Raw genomic sequence first — 22,729 nt, 5'->3', positions numbered from 1 at the left:
GGAAGCTGTTCCATACCCCTAATCATTTTTGTTGCCCTTTTCTGAACCTTTTCCAATTCCAATATATCTTTTTTGAGATGGGGGCGACCACATCTTCACGCAGTTTTCAAGATGTGGGTGTACCATGGATTTATATAGAGGCAACATGATATTTTCTGCCCTATTATTTATCCCTTTCTTAATTATTCCCAGCATTCTGTTTGCTTTTTTGACTGCCGCTGCACATTGAGTGGATGTTTTCAGAGAACTATTCACAATGACTCAAAGATCTCTTTCTTGAGTAGTAACAGCTAATTTAGACCCCATCATTTTATATGTATAGTTGGGATTATGCTTTCCAATGTGCATTACTTTGCATTTATCAACATTAAATTTCATCTGCCATTTTGTTGCCCAGTCACCCAGTTTTGAGAGATCCTTTTGTAGCTCTTCACAGTCTGCCTGGGTCTTAACTATCTTTAGAATTTTTGTATCATCTGCAAATTTTGCCACCTCACTTTCCAGATGATTTATGAATACGTTGAATAGGACTGGAACCAGAACAGACTCCTGGGGGACACCACTATTTACCTCTCTCCACTCTGAAAACTGACCATTTATACCTACCCTTTATTTCCTATCTTTTAACCAGTTACCAATCCATGAGAGCACCTTCCCTCTTATCCCGTGGCAGCTTACTTTGCGTAAGAGCCTTTGATGAGGGACCTTGTCAAAGGCTTTCTGAAAATCTAAGTACACTATATCCACAAGATCCTCTTGGTCCACATGCTTGTTGACCCCTTCAAAAAATTCTAGTAGATTGGTGAGGCATGATTTCCCTTTACTAAAACCATGATGACTCTTCCTCAACAAATTATGTTCACCTATATGTCTGACAATATTGTTCGTTATATAGTTTCAGCCAGTTTGCCCGGTAGTGAAGTCAGGCTTACAGGCCTGTAAATTGCCGGGATCACCTCTGGAGCCCTTTTTAAAAATTGGCGTCACATTAGCTATCCTCCAGTCATCTGGTACAGAAGCGGATTTAAATGATAGATTACAGACTACAGTTGTTAGTTCTGCAATTTCACATTTGAGCACCTTCAGAACTCTTGGGTGAATACCATCTGGTCCTGGTGACTTATTGCTGTTTAATTTATCAATTTGTTCCAAAACCTCCCCTACTGATACCTCAATCTGGGACAGTTCCTCAGATCTGTCACCTAAAAAGAATGACTCAGGTTTGGGAATCTCCCTCACATCCTCAGCCGTTAAGACCGATGCAAAGAATTCATTTATTTTCTCCGCAATGGCCTTATCGTCCTGGAGTGCTCCTTTAGCACCTCACTCGTCCAGTGGCCCCACTGGTTGTTTAGCAGGCTTCCTGCTTCTGATATACTTAAAAAAAAATTTGCTATTACTTTTGGAGTCTTTGGCTAACTGTTCCTCAAATTCTTTTTTGGCCTTCCTAATTGTATTTTTACACTTCATTTGCCAGTGTTTATGCTCCTTTCTATTTTCCTCACTAGGATTTAACTTCCACTTTTTAAAGGATCCCTTTTTGCCTCTCACTGCTTCTTTTACTTTGTTGTTTAGCCACAATGGCTCTTTTTTGGTTCTCTTTCTATGTTTCTTTTAATTTGGGGTATACATTTAAGTTGACCCTCTATTATGGTGTCTTTAAAAATTATCCACGCAACTTGTAGAGATTTCACTTTTGGCACTGTACCCTTTAATTTCTGTTTAACTAACCTCAGTTTTGTGTAGTTCCCCTTTCTGAAATTAAATGCTACAGTGTTGGACCACTGTGGTGTTTTTCCTGCCACGGGGATATTAAATTTAATTATATTATGGTCACTATTACCAAGCGGTCCAGCTATATGCATCTCTTGGACCAGATCCTGTGCTCCACTTAGGACTAAATCAAGAATTGCCTCTCCTCTGGTGGGTTCCAGGACCAGCTGCTCCAAGAAGCATCATTTTTAAGGTGTCAAGAAACTTTATCTCTGCATCCCATCCTGAGGTGACATGTACCCAGTCAATATGGAGATAATTGAAATCCCCTATTATTATTATTATTATTATTATTGAGTTTTTTATTTTAATAGCCTCTCTAATCCCCTTAGCATTTCACAGTCACTATCACCATCCTGGTCAGGTGGTCGGTAATATATCCCTACCACTCTATTCTTATTATTAGAGCATGGAATTTCTATCCAGAGAGATTCTATGGTACAGTCTGATTCATTTACGATTTTTACTTCATTTGATTCTATGCTTTCTTTCACATATAATGACACTCCCCCACCAGCACAACCTGTTCTGTCCTTCCGATATATTTTGTACGCTGGTATTACTGTATGCCATTGATTATCCTCATTCCACCAAGTTTCTGTGATGCCTATTATATCAATATCCTCATTTAATACAAGGCACTATAGTTCACCCATTTAATTATTTAGACTTCTAGCATTGGTATATAAGCACTTTAAAAACTTGTCTCCTTTTAGCTGTCTGCCATTACACGATGTAACTGAATGGGACTCTTTTATTTGACTGTTTCTGATCAGACCCCTGCCTGTATTTTATAATTTTTCATCCTCTGCTCCTCACTAGGACATAGAGTTCTCTATTAATAGATCCTCCCCTAAGGGATGTCCGAACCACGTGCTCCTCCGCACCTGTCGGCTTTCCCCCAGCCCTTCGTTTAAAAACTGCTCTACGACCTTTTTAATGTTAAGTGCCAGCAATCTGGTTCCATTTTGGTTTAGGCGGAGCCCATCCTTCCTGTATAGGCTCCCCTTTTCCCAAAAGTTTCCCCAGTTCCTAATGAATCTAAACCCCTCATCCCTACACCATTGTCCACGCATTGAGACTCTTCAGTTCTGCCTGTCTAACTGGCCCTGCGCGTGGAACTGGGAGCATTTCAGAGAATGCTACCATGGAGGTCCTGGACTTAAATCTCTTACCTAGCAGCCTAAATTTGGCCTCCAGGACCGGTCTCCTATCCTTCCCTATGTCATTAGTACCTACATGTACCATGACCACCAGCCCCTCCCCAGCACTACACATAAGTCTATCTAGATGTCTCGAGAGATCTGCAACCTTCGCACCAGGCAGGCAAGTCACCATGAGGTTCTCTCGGTCATCGCAAACACAGCTATCTATAAAAAGCAACAGAGGGTCCTGTGGCACCTTTAAGACTAACAGAAGTATTGGGAGCATAAGCTTTCGTGGGTAAGAACCTATCTATGTTTCTAATGATCGAATCCCCCATTACTAATACCTGTCTCTTTCTAATAGCTGGAGTTCCCTCCCCCAGAGAGGTATCCTCAGTGCGAGAGGCTACCACAACATCATCTGGAAGGAGGGTCCCAACTATGTGATTGTTTCCCTCTGCTCCAGTTAGATGCTCTCCTTCCCTGGGTCTTTCATCCTCAACAGCACAGAGGCTGTCAGACCAGGGGTGGGACCATTCTGTGTCCCAGAAAGTCTCATCTATGTACCTCTCTGTCTCCCTCAGGTCCTCCAGTTCAGCCACTCTGGTCTCCAAAGCCTGTACGCTGTCTCTGAGGGCCAGGAGCTCCTTGCACCGAATGCACACATACGCCACCTGCCCATAGGGCAGGTAATCATACATGCTGTATTGGGTGCAATAAACTGGGTAGCCCCCACTCTGTTGCTGGACTTCTGCCTGCATTCTCTTTTTCCTCCTGCAGCTGGTTCCTTTGTTGTTGTTTTGTTTACATCAAGGGGGTGTTTTTGGTTTTTAAGTTTAAAGAATGTCGAGTTCAAGCCCCTGCTCACACTCCGCCTGTAAACCCCGTTGCAAAACTCCCGTTTCACGGGAAGCATGGTTTCTGTGGCATGGTTTCACAGTAAGCAAATTAACCAATTTACTTGGCTCAGTAACAACGGCTGACCAAAGATGACTGATTATATAATAATCTCTTGGAATTGGAAACCATCCATCAGCAACTGAAGAGTTTATTGGTCTGCTAGCCTTAGTAACACTGACCACAAATTAGTCCCTGGCATATTTCCATCTCAGACTAAAAAGCATAACTTTGAATAAGCTAACCTAAAAAAAAAAATAGCATTTGAAAATGCTACACAGTTGACATCTCAAAAAGGTTTGAGGCCCAATCAGACTATACTGATGCTAAATCCATTGGGATGGACTTTAAACCCTAGATAATTGATGATGCTATGACTGTCATTGGTCCCAAAAATAAAGAAGTGACAAGAAACCCCGGATCTTCCTTAATACCTTACCCATCACTAAAGAGCATTGCACTGCTCATTTCAGAGGTGATATGGTCATGTATCGTAAAGCTAAATAGCATTCATAATAAAGCAATACCTGCTGATCGCAAAGCTGTTATGGAAGCCAAAGCCACTGTACTTAATAAAACTTCTAACAGGAGGCTGCACCTCCTTGTATAAACACTTCCGTGACCTCACTGACGAGAAAGGTCATTCAGCCAGTGCAGTCTACTCCAGTTCTGGTCAGCTAATCAAGGCAGAAGCAGAGCGTATGGCATGCTGAAGTGAACATTTCATCCACCTGCTAAATGCACCCCCATTCTTTGGATCCTGATATTAAGGCCACTGCCAAGATGACCTATTTCCACACAAAATGATCCTGGCAAATTAACTATTAACAAAATCCAAAGTGCTCTAATAAAGCTTAAGGAAAATAAGACAGCAGGAATCTGTGGAATTCCTGCAGAAGCATTAAAAAGCATGGGACAAGCTATTTGTTTGTGGCTGCAGATGCTGTTCAATATCATCTGAAGAACAGACTCAGTCCAGTCCCACTGGCAAAGAGGCATTATTTTATAGCTTTGGAAATGTAAAGGCAGCAAACAAGACTGCTGCAACATCACAGCATTACTCATCTACCTGTTCCCGGGAAAGTTTTTCCTTCTGTCTTGCTCGTCTGAGCCACTGTTATCTTAATGAGCAAGGGAAGACCACGATAAGCTGGCTTCATTCCCAGCCATTCCATGATGGAGCAATTCTTCAGTGCACCAGCTTATTGAGAAGGCATGAGAACTGAAATGCCCTGTTCACATTGCATTGTGGACCACAATGCACAATCAACCACATTTGATTCTGCTGTCAGCGAATCACTTTGATCTTGAAACTCGCAGGCCTTCCTGACAAACTCTGGAGAACGTTTCATCTTCTATATGCCTCCTCAAGCTAGGTTCTTGTAAATAGGGAAAAAAAATCATCTTCCAAATTAGATTGGGCATTTGACAAGGATGCATTGCAACTCCAGAACTCTTCAATACCATCATAGATTATGTGCTTAACCAGGCACTAAGTCAATACATACACCTTGATGATAAGAAACTCCTGGACATCAATTTTGCTGATGACATAGCACTAGTTACTGAATCAATAGATGAACTAATCGTGGAAAGCTCAGTGGCAAAAGTCAGCCTGAAAATTGTTTAGATTGGCAACTGGAAGAATTTTGGTTTTAATTACGAACATGCTGCTGGATCTAGCATCTTAGTGGATGACGACCCCGTCAAGACTGTCACTGATTTCCCCTACCTCACTTCTGTTGTTGATAACAGGGGCATCACTGAGAAAATCTGAAGCCTGCGCTGCAAAAGCGCTGTTCATAATGGGGTGCCTCGTTAAGAACATCTTTCCTAAACCAAACATCCTGATAAGTAAACCAACAAAGCTGAGGCTATATAATGCTACTGTGGTCAGTATTCTGACCTCTTGGACTGAAATATGGCCCCTCACTGCTTCAGATGAAGCATCACCGAATGATTAAGAACATCAAGTAGTACGAACTCAAGTCAAATGAAGAGATCTGTTTTCTAACTAAACAGGTCTTGCTCTTTCAAAACTGTCACCCAATGTTCTTTAAGGTGGCATGCTCATCTACTCCGAATGCCTACCAACTTTCTTGTAAGAATCACCTCCAATTTGGACCCAATGAAAGCAAGATGGAAAAGACCCCCAGAAGACTTGAAACATGATGGCTGAACAGTGTCAACAGATACCTGTTCCTCACAGACATCCTACCATGTAACGTGCCAGATTTGGCTCAGGACAGAACATCATGGAGGTGCATAACGTGTTCAGTGACCACTACACTGTCCAACCAAAAGCATGGGAACTTAATTTAAATAAAAAATCCAATTTAAATTAAAATAATCTGATTTAATTTTTTAAGTCATCAATTTTTGTCCACCCTGAATAGGACAGTTACCTGTTCCATAATTGGTGTTCTTCGAGATGTGTTGCTCAGCTGTATTCCACTATAGGTGTGCGTGCTCGCCACATGCACCGGTGCCGGAAGTTTTTCCCTTAGCAGTATCCATAGTGGGGGAGCACCGCTGCGACCCCTGGAGTGGCGCCGGTATATCGCGCCATAAAGGGGGCTGCGTGCTCCCCCCACCCTCAGGTCCTTCTTGCCAGACAACTCCGACAGAGGGGAAGGAGGGTGGGACGTGGAATACACCTGAGCAACACATCTCGAAGAACGCCAGTCACGGAACAGGTAACTGTCCTTTCTTCTTCGAGTGATTGCTCATGTGTATTCCACTATAGGTGACTCCAAGCTATCCCTGATGGAGGCGGGTAGGAGTTTAAGTGTAAAGTTTAAGGGTTGCCCGGGCAGAGCACCGCCCTACCAAACCCGGCGTCATCCCTTGCTTGGGAGACGATCGCATAGTGCGATGAAAAAGTGTGGACAGAGGACCACGTAGCAGCCCTACAGATGTCCTGAATAGGGACATGAGCCACATAGGCCGCTGACGAGGCCTGGGCTCTCGTCGAATGAGCCTTCACTATAGGAGGTGGGGGAACCCCTGCCAGGTCATAACAGGTGCGAATGCATGAAGTGATCCAGTGGGAGATCCGCTGCGTGGAGACCGGTCGCCCCCTCATGCACTCGGCCGAAGCAATGAAAAGCTGGGGGAACCTTCTAAATGGCCTGGTTCTGTCCAGGTAAAAGGCCAGCGCTCTGCGCACATCTAACATGTGCAGGCGGCGTACCTCATTGGAGGAATGGGGCTTAGGACAGAGGATCGGGAGGAAAATATCCTGATCCATATGGAAAGCCGAGACCACCTTCGGCAAAAAGGCAGGGTGAGGGCGGAGCTGAACCTGGTCTTTATGAAAGACCGTATAGGGCGGTTCAGAGGTCAGGGCCCTGAGCTCAAAGACCCGGCGGGCTGAGGTGATAGCCACTAAGAATGCCACCTTCCACGACAGATGGGACCACGAACACGTGGTTAACGGCTCAAAAGGAGGCACCGTGAGGCGGGAGAGTACCAGGTTTAGATCCCAGAGCAAGACCGGGGGTCTGGCGTAAGGGAATGCCCGATCTAACCCTTTCAGAAACCGGGCCGTCATGTGATGGGAGAACACAGACAGGCCCTGCACCGGGGGATGGAAGGCTGAAATGGCCGCCAGGTGCACCCTGATGGAGGAGGGCACCAGGCCTTGGGTCCGAAGGGACAGGAGGTAATCGAGGACAAGTTGGATAGGGGCGGAAGAGGGAGAGAAACCTCTATCCCTTGCCCACATAGAGAAACTATACCACTTAGCCAGGTAGGTTCGCTGCATGGAGGGTTTCCTACTTTCCAGCAGGACCCTTCTCACATCCTCAGAACACCTCCCCTCCTCCTCATTCAACCACGAAGCAGCCACGCTGTCAGATGGAGCGCGGCTAGGTTGGGATGGAGGAGGCGACCTTCCTCCTGGGAGAGGAGGTCCGGCCGTAGCGGCAGCCTGCAAGGAGGGGCCGCTAAGAGTTGCAGCAGGGACCCGTACCAATGCTGACGGGCCCAATCCGGGGCTATGAGGGCACCGTCTGACTGTAGGACCCTGTCTATTAAGGGGAAGGGCGGGAAGGTGTACAAGAGGGGCCCCGACCATGGGAGCAGGAACACATCCGATATGGCCCCTTCGCCCTCTCCCGCTCTGGAGCAGAATCGAGGACACTGTCGATTCTGGGCAGTGGCGAACAGGTCTACCTGGGGAGCACCCCACTGTAGGAAGATCCACCTGGTCACCTCCTTGTGCAGGGACCACTCGTGTTGCTGGGAGAATACCCTGCTCAGGCGGTCCGCGAGCGTGTTGCTCTTGCCAAGCAGGTAAAAGGCCCGAAGGAGTATACTGTGGGCTATTCAAAACTCCCACAGGAGCTGGGCTTCCTGGCATAAGGCCCGGGAACGCGTGCCCCCCTGTTTGTTGATGTAGTACATGGCGGTCGTGTCGTCCGTGAGGACTCTGACTACCTTCCCTCGTATGTGCTGGCGAAAAGCCACGCACGCCAGGCGTACAGCTCTGAGCTCCCTGACATTTATGTGCAGGGTTAGCTCCTGTGGTGAGCACATACCCTGGGTCCTGAAATCCCCCACGTGGGCTCCCCAGCCCAGGTCCGAGGCGTCCGACACTAGATCTAGTGAGGGATGGGGCGCTCAGAAGGGGATACCCCAGAGCATGTTGCTCGGGAGGGACCACCATTGGAGGTCTGCCACCACCCTGGGCGGCACTGTGACAACCTTGTCCAGGCCATCCCTGGCCTGGGAGTACCAGGAGGCCAGCCAAAGCTGGAGGGGCCTCATCTGCAGCCTGGCACGTCGCACCACGTAGGCGCATGCTGCCATGTGGCCTAGTATTTGAAGGCACACGCATGCCGTGGTTATCGGAAAAGCCGTGACTGAGGCGATGAGAGCCTTGAGCATCTCAAACCTGTCCCGTGGGAGGGAGGCCGTGGCTACTCGGGAATCTAGCAGCGCCCCTATGAATTCTATGCGCTGAACTGGAAGTAATGTGGATTTCTCCTCGTTTACCAGTAGGCCTAGAGCCGCGCAGGTGTCTAGCAGGAACTTCATCTGCTGCTGCACCAGAGCGCGAGACCGGCCCTTGAGCAGCCAGTCGTCAAGGTAGGGGAAGATCTTCAGCCCTTGCCTCCTGAGGTGGGCTGCCACCACCGCCATACACTTTGTAAATACCCTGGGTGCAGTAGAAAGGCCAAAGGGGAGGACCGTAAATTGGAAGTGGTCCTGACCCACCAGGAAACAGAAGTAGCGCCTGTGACCCTCGAAAATGTGGATGTGAAAGTACGCATCCTGGAGGTCCAGCACAGTAAACCAATCCCCCTAGTCCAAGGATGGAATAATAGAGGCCAGGGACACCATGAGGAATTTGCAACGCACCAGAAACTGGTTGAGGTTCCGCAGGTCGAGGATGGGCCGAAGCCCACCCTTTGCCTTGGGGATGAGGAAATACCTGGAGTAAAAACCTTTGCCCTTGTATTCCCAAGGTACCTGTTCCACCGCTCCCAGAGAGAGGAGGCGCTCTACTTCCTGGTAGAGGAGTAGGGCATGCTCCGGGGACGTGTCCGGCCGCCCGGACGGGGGACAAGTGGGAGGGGCTGAAACAAACTGCAGCTTGTACCCTTGGGAGATGGTACTGAGGACCCATTGGTCTGACGTGATATGGGACCACTGCAGTCTGAAGTCCGATAAACGGTTTAGAAAAGGTAACTTTATTAACTGGGGGGGGGGGGTACACTGGCAACAGGCCCAGTGACCCCCCTCAACGAGTCAAAAACGCCATTTTCCCAGCCGTTTGGCCTTCGAGGCCCCAGGCCGTGGGGCCGAGCGGGATTGGCGTTGGGACCGATGTCTTTGATCCCTCTGCCGCTTAGGCGGGGGTTCATATCTGCCCCTAGCTTGCGGAGCAGAGGGTTGAGGCCTGGGTTTGTCCTTAGAAGGCGGGATGTAGAGGCCTAGCATCTGCAGGGTGGTACGGGAGTCCTTCATCCCGTGCAGACGGGTGTTTGTCTAGTCCGCGAAAAGGGCCTTGCCATCAAACGGCAGGTCCTGCATTATGGACTGGGATTCTGACGACAGCCCCGAAAGCGAGAGCCATGCCGCTCGTCGCATGGAGACAGCGGTCGCCATCGAACGAGCGGCTGCGTCTGCAGCGTCCAAAGCCGCCTGGAGAGCCGCTTTGACGGCGGTCGCACCCGCCTCAACCAACGCCCTGAACTCCTTCACCTCCTTGTCAGGAATGAGGGGCTCAAATTTGGAGAGGGATCCCCAGAGGTTAAACTCTTAACGGCTCAGAAGCTCCTGATGGTTGGCCACCCTGAGCTGGAAACTCGTTGACGAATAAACCTTTTTACCAAAGGCATCAAGTCTACGAGCATCCTTGTCCTCTGGCGTGGCTGGCCATTCTGTTCACGGTGGTGGACCGATTCAACAACTAGGGAGTTTGGAGCTGGGTGGGTATAAAGGTACTCGAGACCCCTCGCAGGGACGAAGTACTTCCTCTCGGCCTTCTTAGAAATAGGCCCAAGAGAGGCCGGGGTCTGCCAAAGGCCAGTGGTGATGTTGGCAACTCCCTGATGGAAAGGGAGCGCCACACGCCCCGGTACTGAGGAGGCGAGGACATTGAAGAGGGTGTCGGAGGGCTCCTCCATCTCCTCGGCCCGGAGCTCGAGGTTGGCTGCCACCCTCCGAAGCAGCTCTTGGTGGGCTTTAAAGTCCTCCTGGGAAGAAGGAGGCGGTACCGCAACCAAATCGCCCTGCGCCGAAGCGGTGGACAGCGCGGCGCCTTCAGCGGCTAATGGCACCGTGGGCTCCACGTCTGGGTTCGGTGCCGGAGTCGGTGGTTCAGCACCCACGAGTTGATCTCGGTGCCGTGAAGGTGACGCGGGTTGGCACTGAGAAGCTCCAGCCACGGAGCGAGGGCCTGGCACGGCAGGCTGGTCCTGCGGTGCAGTGCGGCCCTGGGAGAGACAGCTGCGCGCCGACGCCGAGGTCCGGGAGGAGCACACGGTGCCGTAAGAACGGCTGGAGCGGTCCTGATCGTGACGACTCCTTCCCCGAGACTTCGACCTAGAGGAGGTCAAGACATATATGTCCGAGGAGCTGTCCCTGGATTCATTGCGGCGCCACGAGCATGGCGTCTGTGACGGCGGGTGCCCGAGTAGGAGCGTCGGTGCCAACGGTGTCGCAACCTGTCCCTCTCGGACTCGCTGGAAGAGGAACGGCGCTGTCTCTTGCCTCCTCCTCGACGGCGCTCAAGGCCGGAGTGGGATCCGCTCTTGAAAGAGTCCAGACGCGGAGTCGACGCGCGGCTCTAATAGGCACCTCAACCCGGGAAGGTGCCTCGGCCTCAGACACCTGCAGGGAGTGCTGATGGGTGCCCAAAGGCGGCTTTCCACGGGAGCGGGGTCCCGATTGCGGCGGCGCTCCTGGCACCGGAAGTGTCAGTATATCACGTGCGGCCTGAGCTGCCTCCGGCGTCGAAGGCATGCGTACCTCCGGTGAGGCTCACGCGGACAGGACTGGACTACTCCACTCAGTGCGAGTCGGAGGTCTCTGTCCCGGTGGGGATTGTGGGCTGCCCAACTCGGGTCTGGCCTCAGCCCTGTTCTTCTCCCAGCGCCGCTGAGACTTCCCTGGCTACTTAGCTGGGGAGCGGTGCCGGGACGTCGACGGTGCTTCGCTGCGCACCAAGGACGCGGTGCCGGGTGCCAATTCGGAACGGCGCACCGGAGGCGCTTCACCACGTGCCGACGACGCGGAGCCCGGTGCGGTGTCAGCTCGACGCGCTGGTGCCGGGGCCAATGCCGACTCCATTAAAAGAGCCCGAAGGCGGATCTCACGCTCCTTCTTTGTCCGTGGCTTGAGGGAGCAGCAGATCTTGCACTTCTCACTAACGTGAGACTCGCCCAGACAGCAAAGACACTGATTGTGGGGATCGCTTCTGGGCACAGAGTTGCGACAGGAGTCGCACGACTTGAAGCCTGGGCCACGGGGCATGCCCTGAGCCAGGCACTCACGAAAGAAAGTTCAATAACGGAGAGAGATCAGTGAACCGGATACCACTAAGCTAGATACGCTGCAGCTATGCTAAGCTGGAGCAAGTTCCGACTACCTTCACTGACGGCAAGAAGGAACTGAGGGTGGGGGGAGCACGCAGCACCCTTTATGGCATGATATACCGGCGCCACTCCAGGGGTCGCAGCGGTGCTCCCCCACTATGGATACTGCTAAGGGAAAAACTTCTGGCACCGGTGCACGTGGCGAGCATGCACACCTATAGTGGAATACACATGAGCAATCACTCGAAGAAGAATGAATGCTTTTCAAAACATTTCCCCATGAGGGACCACCTGAACAAAATAAACAAAGCAAGAGATCCTTGAATCCAAAATGTTGTGTATTCTCTCTTCTCCTTCACCTGTACAACTAAAGCTGCTATAGAGAGACGAACAAGGAACCTACCAAATAGAGAATATGCAGGTCATTCTCCAGGACAAAACCCTTCATGGCTCTCTGGAGGTCAGCAAAGATTCCCAGGGCCTCAGTTGGTGACAGAGAAGAGGAAAGAGTAGCAGTGCCAAGATGTGTTGGACGATAGACCTCTGCTGTAAGAGAAACAGGCATTTAATGTTACACGAAAGCTAATTCTTCATTTTCAATTTGGAAAGTGCTTTATAAATATTAATCAACCCTCTTTGGGGAAGAGGAGTATTTCTCCATTTTACAGATGGGAAACTAACACTGGAAGTCTAAATGCCTCACCCAAGGCTAGTTAGCCTCAGAGCTGGGATCAAAACTCAGGCTTGCAATCCTGTGCTCCAACTGAATGAGAGACAATTATAAGTCAACTAAAAAATCTGATGTAAATCCCACTGTGACATTCTGTACCTTGGGGGAGCACCATGTAACCCCCATATTCCTTATTTATATATAATTGTGATAGATATTGTATATAAATCAGGCAATGTGAGTGTCATAACTACAAAGGGAAGGGTAACAGCCCGCCTGTGTACAATACTATAAAATCCCTCCTGGCCAGAGACTCCAAAATCCTTTTACCTGTAAAGGGTTAAGAAGCTCAGGTAACCTGACTGACACCTGACCCAAAGGACCAATAAGGGGACAAGATACTTTCAAATTTTGGGGGGCGGGGAGGGAAGGCTTTTGTTTGTGCTCTTTGTTTTGGTGGTTGTTCTCTCTTGGGACTAAGAGGGATCAGACATCAATCCAGGCTCTCCAAATCTTTCTAAACAAGTGTCTCATATTTCAAACTTGTAAGTAAACAGCCAGGCATGGCGTGTTAGTTTTATCTTTGTTTTCTCAACTTGTAAATGTACCTTTTACTAGGGTGTTTACCTCTGTTTGCTGTACTTTGAACCTAAGGCTAGAGGGGGGTCCTCTGGGCTCTTTAAGTTTGATTACCCTGTAAAGTTATTTCCCATCCTGATTTTACAGAAATGATTTTTACCTTTTTCTTTAATTAAAAGCCTTCTTTTTAAGAACCTGATTGATTTTTCCTTGTTTTAAGATCCAAGGGGTTTGGATCTGTATTCACCAGGGAATTGGTGAAGAGTCTCTCAAGGCTACCCAGGGAAGGGAATTAGCACATTGGGAGTGGTGGCAGCGTACCAGATCTAAGCTGGTAGTTAAGCTTAGAAGTTTTCATGCAGGCCCCCACATTTGTACCCTAAAGTTCAGAGTGGGGAAGCAGTCTTGACAGTGAGGTATAAAGAGAAAGAACAATGACTTTTGGCAGATCATAACCTATCTAAATATGTATATCATTAGTATATAAGAAGTGAAAAGATTGTGTTGTATGGTTGTCAGTAAAACATGCTGTAAGTTTGGGAATCGGCCAGATATTAGCTCCCCAGAGACAACAGCAAGGAAAGTAACCGATGCCCGGGCATGTGTCAAACAACCATCAACAGCCATTGTTCAGCAAGGGAGCTACAATTCAATGACTCATTTGCACAAGGCCACACCAGGGGAATTGCTCAACCTTGCCTGGAGACTCAGCAATGCCCACCAGACATGCCTGGACTCGTGTTCTCCAAGCACATGGGACTAGGGGTATAAAAAAAAGAACACAGTGGCCCTATGCTTGGCCTATTCTCCTTCCCCCACTTATGCTGCAAGCAACAAGGACACTCAGAAGACTGAAGACTCCAACAGAGGAGACTGGCCCACGTTTCAAGGGTGAAACCTATGTACTATGAATTGCAATACCCGGTGGGTGAGAAACTGCTCAATCTAGCTGTTGCCCAGTCTAATAGGGTTGAAAGTTTAGACTGCATGCTTATATTTTATTTTGGTAACTAACTGACTCTTTGCCTGTCGCTTATAATTAAGGCTAAGATTTTTGTCACGGCTATTTTTAGTAAAAATCACAGACAGGTCACGGGCAACAAACAAAAATTCACGGAGCCCATGACCAGTGCATGACTTTTACTAAAAATAACCGTACAAGCCATGGGGAAAGGCGCATGGCCCCGGCTGCAGCTCCCTGTGGAAGCTGCAGGCAGGGGTGCACAGCTCCAGCTGCAGCCTTTCGTGGAAGCCGCGGGGCAGGGGCACACGGCCCCGGTTGCAACCCCCGGTGGAAGCCACAGGACAGGGGCGCACGGCCCCGGTTACAACCCTCACCGTGGGACAGGGGCGCACAGCCCCGGCTGCAGCCCCCAACGGAAGGGGGAGCACGCCCCCACTTCAGCCCCTGGCAGGGGCCGTGGGGCAGGGGCAAATGGTCCAGTTACAACCACCACTGCGGGGCGGGGCACGTGGCCACCGCTTCAGCCCCCACTGTGGGGCAGGGGCACACAGCCCAGGTTTAGCCCCCAGCGTAAGCCCTGGAGCAGGGGCACATGGCCCCAGCCGCAGCCCACACCACGGGGCAGGTGCGCAGTGCACGGCCCCAGCTGCAGCCACAGGGCAGGAGCACATGGCCCCGGTTGCAGCCCCTGACGCAGGGCAGGGGAGCATAGGCCTGGCTCCAGCCCCAGCCTCGGCTCCAGCCGCAGCTGTTGACAGCTGAACCCCAAGAAGTCATGGAGGTCCAGTGAAGTCACACAATCCATGACTGCCGTGACCTCTGTGATTAAATCGTAGCCTTACTTATAATAATTTAAAATCCATCTTTTGTAGTCAAAAAACTTGTTTTACTGTTTATCTTTTCCAATGAGTTTGCCTGAAGTGTTTGATAAATCTGCTCAAGTTCACAAAGGCCCACTTTCCATTGATGAAGTGGTGAACCAATTAATAAACTTGCACTGCTCGTCTTGAGTAGTGCAAGACAGTATATTCCTGAGGTACAAGGCTGGGAGCTGGGGGGATTTGGCTGGTGCCTTTCTCTGTGTGATTCATGAGTGGCTCTGGGAGCATTCATTCAATCTAGCTGGGTGTGGGACTCCACATGCAGTTGTGTTGAGTGATCACAGCACCTGCAGTGGTTTGCTGCTTGTCACTAGCAAAGCATTGTGAAAGACAGCCCAGGCTGGAGAGTTAAGGGGGCACAGCGATCCCACAGTCCCAGGCTGCACCCTGGGGACCCCGTCACACCCACCCCTTTGTCCCTGTTGCCCAAAACTAGAGTTACATATTTTTCTCTTAAAATATATATATATATATATATTCTCGTGTCATCTTTGTTATTTTTATATCAGGAAACACTAAAGTGACCAACAGCTGGGATTCTCCAAATATATTGCAACTGTAGGAGTGGCACTCCTTTGCTTGCAGGTCTCTGAACCTTAGAAAACAGTGTGAACAGTAAGAAGAGCATGCACACTTTCCAAACTGAAGTTATGAAAGGGACTGCCCCTTCTCAAGTTGTCTCCACTTCCTCTGGCTAATGACAACAGCTGAAGACGCAGGGAAAAGGGGAGGGTCAGTGTGGATCTACAGAGGTAACATTCAGTGAACTTCAGTTATTAGTAAATAACTTTCTTGCTTCCCAAACTGAACATTAAACAAAGTCTCTGAGGCTGCAATTTTAACGGGGTGAAAGCTTAACATATCAAAATACAAATGCAAATGTCCCACATGTGCTGGGGATCTGGGTTGGGAATTTTCATGCCACACAAGGCACACCTTTTAAAAGTAGAACGTTTCACTGGAATCACCATGCTGGATCTAAGGCCTGGTCTACACTGGGGGGAGAGAAGGGGGGAAATCGACCGAAGATACGCAACTTCAGCTACGAGAACAGCGTAGCTGAAGTCGACATATTTTAGGTCGACTAACCTCATGGCGCAGGGTCGACTGCCGCTGCTCCCTCGTCGACTCTGCTTCCACTTCTCACCGCGGTGGAGTACAGGAGTCGACGGCAGAGCAATCGGGGATCGATTTATCGCGTCTACAAAATCGATCCCTGATAGATCAATCACCACCCACCGATCCAGCGGGTAGTGTAGACATACCCTTAGACACCAACAGGAATGAGATTTCCTATCTTTAACTGAACAAAACATTAAACTTAACTATCCTAAATAGAAAGTATCCCAAACTATGTGTCTAGTGAAACAGAACGAGAGGAAATGTCAGGGCCAATTTTGCTGGCTAATGAAGAGGAACTAAGATTAAAGAATCCGAAACATCAGGTCCATGGTCAGTGTTCACATACCACATAAAGGACACACTGCTTTGTAGTTCCATGACTTGTAAGCTAGAACACATGAATCTTAGTGGGGATCTGCAGAGGTCACTCCATGAAGAACTGTTTTTTCTTAAACACATACCAAAAATAAATTAATGAAAAAATTGAATCCATGGCATCCTAATCAAATGCCAATATCTGCTAAAGCTTTTTTGGCTAAATCCCAGAAGGCTAATTATAAATTTACACTTAGCTCTTGAAGTACTGCCCAGCCAAAAATCTCTAGATTACAGTCACTCAAAGAGCAGAAAATGTGGATACATAACACTCAGAAGCATCCATTTTTACCTTTCATTCCATTGCCAGAGTCTAAAATCTGGATGAACTCATTCTCTAGCAGCCATCTCACACAAGCCTCAACAGCTCCATTCTGAGCTCTGTCTTCATCTCTCTCACTTTTCTGATCGCTGCCTTCCAGACTGGCAGCAAGGAGTGTGCAGGAAGCGTAGGTCCGCACATCATCTGGAGTGCTGGCCACTCCACCCACTATGATCTGTTAAAGAAAATTCCACAATCATCATTGTTGCAAAAGAGTAACATAGAATTTAAGACATGAAAAATTAATGGATTGATCTATAATGGATCCAAAGAAAAAGTTTGGTGTGACAGGAACATGTGGTAAAACAGTTGCAAACTCCTACTACCACTGAGGAAGATAAACTGTCTTCACAGCTATCTTTATTTTGCAAAGAGGATAAGATGCTTTTGACTCTGCCTACTGTATCTGATTGCTCACTGCAAGAGAAAGTGAATTAGTAACCCCATTTAAAGAACATCCTAACATTTTGGAGGCAATAAGGCACACAGTAGCATTTCAGGGTAAGGAGATTAAAACTAGACTCGCTGCTTGGACACCACTGAGAGATTCTAAGAAAAGGGTAAAACATGATTCATTAAGTTTTGGATACAGAACAACCAAACCAGGGAACAGGATGCTCCCTAGTGCTGTTCATCTATTGAAGTTTTTTTGTTTTGTGGGTTTGTATGTTTTTTAAAAACACATGTAAATATCGTATCCCATTACCGTTTTCCTGGTTTGTAGAGGTTTTTGTATTATGCTTTTATATTATTATATATTAGCCTCTTTCTTCATGAGTTACTACCTCAGCGCTGGAGGTAAGGGGAGATTTAGTAACAAAAACATTCTGTAGTGAATTCAATTTTTTTTTTTTTTATTTATTTTTTAAAGTAAAAAAAAACTAAACTACCAACAAAAGGGGAGACATTTTGGAGAGCTGCATTTTAAAAACAGTTCGTTTAATTAGAGATCCCTATACTCTGTACACCTCTCACTGCTAATAAAAATACAGAATCTGGGACATATCTGACCAGTCTCCAGATACTAACAGTTTCTTCAGAAGAGGTTATATGTAAAACAGTTAAGAAAGGAACTGGATTACAAAAATGTTTAAAACCTGAAAAGCAACTTTGTAAAAATGGACAGATCTACTCCTTAGATGTTAGAGTCAGATCCGTTCACATAAGTGGCAAAAAATAGTTCTGTTGCTTTTTTATTTCAATTAGCCCTGCAGAACGAGTACAGATAAGAGAGATCGAGCAGGATTCTATTTCTCATACATTAACAGAATTATTTACTAAGTTCCAATTAATCACATCTGTAGAAAAGGGGTGCATAACTTAGGGCCTAAATTAGTCTACAGAACCTTTAGTATTAATGATGTTGTACAAAAACGATCTAGTTTGACTCTCAGGCTACGTCTATACTACAAGTTAGGGGTGTGATTTCCCTGCTTGTGTATCCCTGATCGCCATATTTGGGGTTGGGAAGGAATTTTCCTCCAGGGCAGATTGGCAGAGGCCCTGGGGGGTTTTCGCCTTCCTCTGCAGCATGGGGCACAGGTCACTTGCTGGAAGATTCTCTGCACCTTGAAGTCTTTAAACCACAAGTTGAGGACTTCAATAGCTCAGACATAGGTCAGGGGTTTGTTACAGGAGTGGGTGGGCGAGATTCTGTGGCCTGCGTTGTGCAGGAGGTCAGACAAGATCATAATGGTCCCTTCTGACCTTAAAGTCTATGAGTCTACATACTCGTGCTAACTCTTATTGAGTTAGTGTGAGTATAAATAGCAGCATAGCCATGGTAGCACAGGTAGCAGAAGCAGAAGCACAGCTGAGCTATGCAAAGTATATACCCACCGCATGGACCAGCCATGCCTCTGCAACCCATGCTACCATGGCTATGCTACTATTTATACCCGTGCTAGCTCGATGAGAGCTAGCGTGAGTATATGCACACAAGCAGGGGTATCACACCCCTAGCTTGTAATGTAGCTTTTGCCTCAGATCTCTGTTTAAACATGCAGTGCTAGCAGTGATACCTTTTTCCACCTATAACCTAGGCACATTTAATATGGCGTCACTGAGACACAAAGATGGAATCCCAAAATGCAATTTTCAGAGTCACTTCCTCTGAATTAACAACAATCTCAGCTGCATCTTTATATTGCAGCTACAAGTACAGACTGAAATGGATATGTATTACTTTCATGTGAAGCTGTCTGGGTTGAAGTAATGGGGAAGGAGAAGAAGAATGGGTGTGAAGTATGTTTAGCAGTGTCACATAAGCAGTCATCCTAAACTTATGTGGAATAACGTAACAAACAAAGTTCTAGTCCCTTTCCATGTGTCCCATACCTCCAGGATCGCTCGTATCATGCTAGATGTAACCCCTTCCCCCTTTCCTCTGAACAAACAGCTGTGGACAGGCTTGAGTGATCCCTGAAGCAGAGCAATGCCTTTCGATCTCTCAGAGGACTTGCACACTAGAATGCTCTCACCTATGAGGAAAAAAAAGAGATGAAGTGCTCAAAAAAAAGCAACCTACATTTTCAATTAAGACAATTTGAAGAGCTTTTAAACGATTTATTTATCAATTCATGCAAGGAACATCATTTAAAGTTACACAGATCATGAGTAAGAAATTTCAATATACTGCAGGTAACATTCCTCCTAGATATCTGGGTCATTTTGCTGTAATATCTACAAAGTTCAGTGAGGAAACATTATCAGAGAATTGCCTTGTGAACACTTTGGCTGATATTGGCCAAAAAGCCAAGCAATTTTATATTTGTACAATCCTTAACAATGTTTACCCAATGCTGCGGAACGGCTCCACAGGTGCATGACAGTTAACAGATGGCATATGCTGTCCAATTAACAGACACTGCACTCACTAGATCCAATACTAGGGAAGATTCAGGACAGAGAAAGCCTCGTCTTGTTCTGAAGTCAACTAGTTCCACACTAGGCAGAGGAGTCCATTTTTTTCTCTCCTCTGTTGTAATATGAAATGACTGTCACAAACCCAGAGAGAAAACAGAAGTGAAATGTGACAGAAACTGGGCAGCTCAGATGATAAAACTACACAGCACTTGAATGACACCTATCTCTAATACAAACAGTCTGACAGCAACACTTCAGAACATACTGAAAATATATTTATTAATATCCTGATATCTTTACAGATTCTAAGACAGCAGCCTTAAGAGACTGACTTAGTAACCATTTGTTCTCCAGACTTAAAGTTTCCCTTTTACAGTTGAAACAATATAAAGTACTTAAGTCATTAATGTATCAGCTAACAATTTAATCTCTGATATTCATATACCTATGAAATTCCAAGGGAGGCAGGGAAAGTCATACAAAGGTTCCTAAGTTGTGAACCAAAACTACTGTCCACTGACATATTTATAACATTCATATATAATCATATTATCTATGATGATAAAGTGAACCACAGGGGGGGAAAAGTCATTGAAGAAGATACACATTCCCTCACTGGGAAGTTATTAAACATTTAGAGCCAACATCTCCGGATAGCTGCTAAACAGTTACAACAAGCAGGCTTAGTCAGATGAAAACATATTCCTTTTCAAACACAGAACTAACTAATCTGCTAATCATCTGATATTAGATAGATTCTTCTAGTGCAGTAGTTCCCAAACTTTAACAACCTGTGAACCCCTTTCACTAAAATGTCAAGTCTCGCAAACCCCCTCCTAAAAATGAATATTTCCAGTGATTTTCTCCTTTACCGGAGTATAAATTATAAAAGCAGTGATCTTGGAAATATAAAATTTGTTTTTATGACATGCTTATTACACACTATTTAGTATTAATTATTTATCATTACAGTATTTTTATTACGTTATGAAAATGGCAACACTCTTCCAAGATCTCACTTTCATAGCTTGTATCACTTTGAATAAGCCTGTTATAAGACAAGGCTCCTATGTTTCATCAAGGAGTATCAGATGTGAAACAGCATGAAGGTACTTAAGAAGCCAACTCAGAGTTCCTCCTACACAAGCATTCAGGTCTTGAGCAGTCCAGGCAAACAAGGCACGTTACATCAAAGCTTAAACTTGTTCTTCATAATAATTTTAAAAACAATACTAGCTGCCCATTTAATTTTAAAAACAGCAAAAAATATCCACCTCCCTTTCCATTTCTTATAAGGAGTCTTGAAGTTTAAATCTCCTCAGTGTGATAGATATGCTTGCTTTGATCTGCTTAGCTCTTGGAAGTCCAGGGGGAAGTGTGGTGGCCCCGAGCTGCCCGGGGTCCCTAGGGACAGCTCTGTCCGCCATTAGGGAATTTTTTCCCCGAGAACCCCCTGTAACATTTCACGAACTTTGGCCATTGAGGAACAATTCTGCATTGGAGAGAAGAAAATGGATGATCCAACATGTTTTGTCCATCTCTAACCACTATGTTCAGTATGTAGTTCTGTAACTAATCCATTCACCACCCTGCACAACTCCACCAGAAATGGAAAAAGGTGAAACAGAGTCAATTTTGTAGTTTCTGCTCCTCAATACTAAACAGTCCTGCTCACTTCTCCCATGGAAAGAGAGAGACAATTTTGACAAACAGAGAAGAAGTGGGAATAATCCAATTTAGAAACATTAAAAAGTTTAATTCTACTCAGATCAAATGAAAAAACTCAAGTCCCCAGATACTTCAATATTCCAGTATTTGGAGGTCTTGACAGTAACAATTAGTCTCTGTTCCCTGTTTTGTCAACCAAATTTATTTTCTTTTTTATTCTTAAAAATTGTAATTTATATATATATATATTTTCACTATCTATTTAGGAAGTTTTAACAAGTTTACATATTCTTGTCATATTGTTGTCGGTGATCCCTCGAGGTCGAGGATGATCTCTTTCACAGGTGTTTATTTTTTAATCGGTCCTTTGGTGACTGAGGAGTCTGAAACTTGAGCCACAGGCTTGCTAGCCGACGTTGCAGGTGGTGTTGGATGTCAGGGTTGGGCCGTGATCGCTACGTGTCAGTTGTCTGTCTTTTCTTTTCTGGTGTTGTTCTGTGACCAGGGCAAGGCGATTTTCCTTAAAAATGGACGTTCCCTTTCTGACAAGTGTTTGCCAGTTATCCCTGTCCTGGGCTACTGTCTCCCAGTATGTGGTATCGATGCCACATCTCTTGATGTTTGTTTATCTCAAGGATGTCTTTAAAGCATTTCTTTTGGCCTCCCATTTCCTTTCTCCTTTGGTGAGTTGGGCGTACAACAGCTGTTCTGGTAAGCGTACATCAGGCGTGCACACACAGTTGGTGCTGGATAATCAGGGTCTCAACACTGAAGATGTTGGCCTCTGTAAGGACACTGACATTAGTGTGGCAATCCTCACACTTTATGTTGAGGATCTTCCGAACAAAGTTCTGGTGCTGACGTTTCAGGTTTTTCAGGTGTTTTCTACAGGTCACCCAAGTCTCACAGCCATAGAAGAGATTTGGGATTACCACCGCTTTATAAACTAAAAGTCTAGTGTGTGTTCTGATGTTGTGATTGTTGAACATCTGCAAGACTGTATGCAAGGCTGGTGCAGCAGATTCTGTGCTGAATCTCGACACCTAAGTCTGCCCTCTGTGACAGATGGCTGCCAAGATAGGCAAAGTATTCTATATTTTCCAGTTCTTCTTTGTCAATGAAGATCTTCCTTGCTGGGTCTGATGATTGACCGGGAGTGGGCTGGTGGTGAACTTTTGTTTTGCTGGTGTTCAGATTGGCCCTAGGCTTTTGTAAGCTTCAGAGAAACAATTAAGGGCTGTTTGTAGATCCTCCTTTGAGTGTGCAACTACAGCACAATCATGTGCGTACTGGAGTTAAGTTATTGTTGCCGATATTACTTTAGTTCTGGCACGGAAACTAGAAAGGATGAAGAGATTGCCGTCAGTCCGATATTGGATGCCAATGTCCTGTGGCAGATGTCTTGGGATAACATTTTCATAAC

At 46.6% G+C, this 22,729-nt stretch overlaps 1 protein-coding gene across 1 annotated transcript in view; it reads right to left on the bottom strand.

The window, feature by feature from the left end:
* Window positions 1–22,729, bottom strand: part of POLQ (DNA polymerase theta) — a 159,539-nt gene that overhangs the window by 90,575 nt on the left and 46,235 nt on the right. The window contains exons 10-12 of the mRNA XM_065416674.1: window positions 19,111–19,253; window positions 16,744–16,948; window positions 12,264–12,406 (exon numbers count right to left, since the gene is read on the bottom strand). Coding sequence (XP_065272746.1) covers window positions 12,264–12,406; window positions 16,744–16,948; window positions 19,111–19,253 — 491 coding nt within the window. The remainder of the gene's footprint in view (window positions 1–12,263; window positions 12,407–16,743; window positions 16,949–19,110; window positions 19,254–22,729) is intronic.

Source organism: Emys orbicularis, chromosome 1, assembly GCF_028017835.1.
Source record: "Emys orbicularis isolate rEmyOrb1 chromosome 1, rEmyOrb1.hap1, whole genome shotgun sequence".
In the NCBI taxonomy this organism is placed as follows: Eukaryota; Metazoa; Chordata; order Testudines; family Emydidae; genus Emys; species Emys orbicularis.
This window is presented reverse-complemented; position numbering and strand designations above follow the sequence as displayed.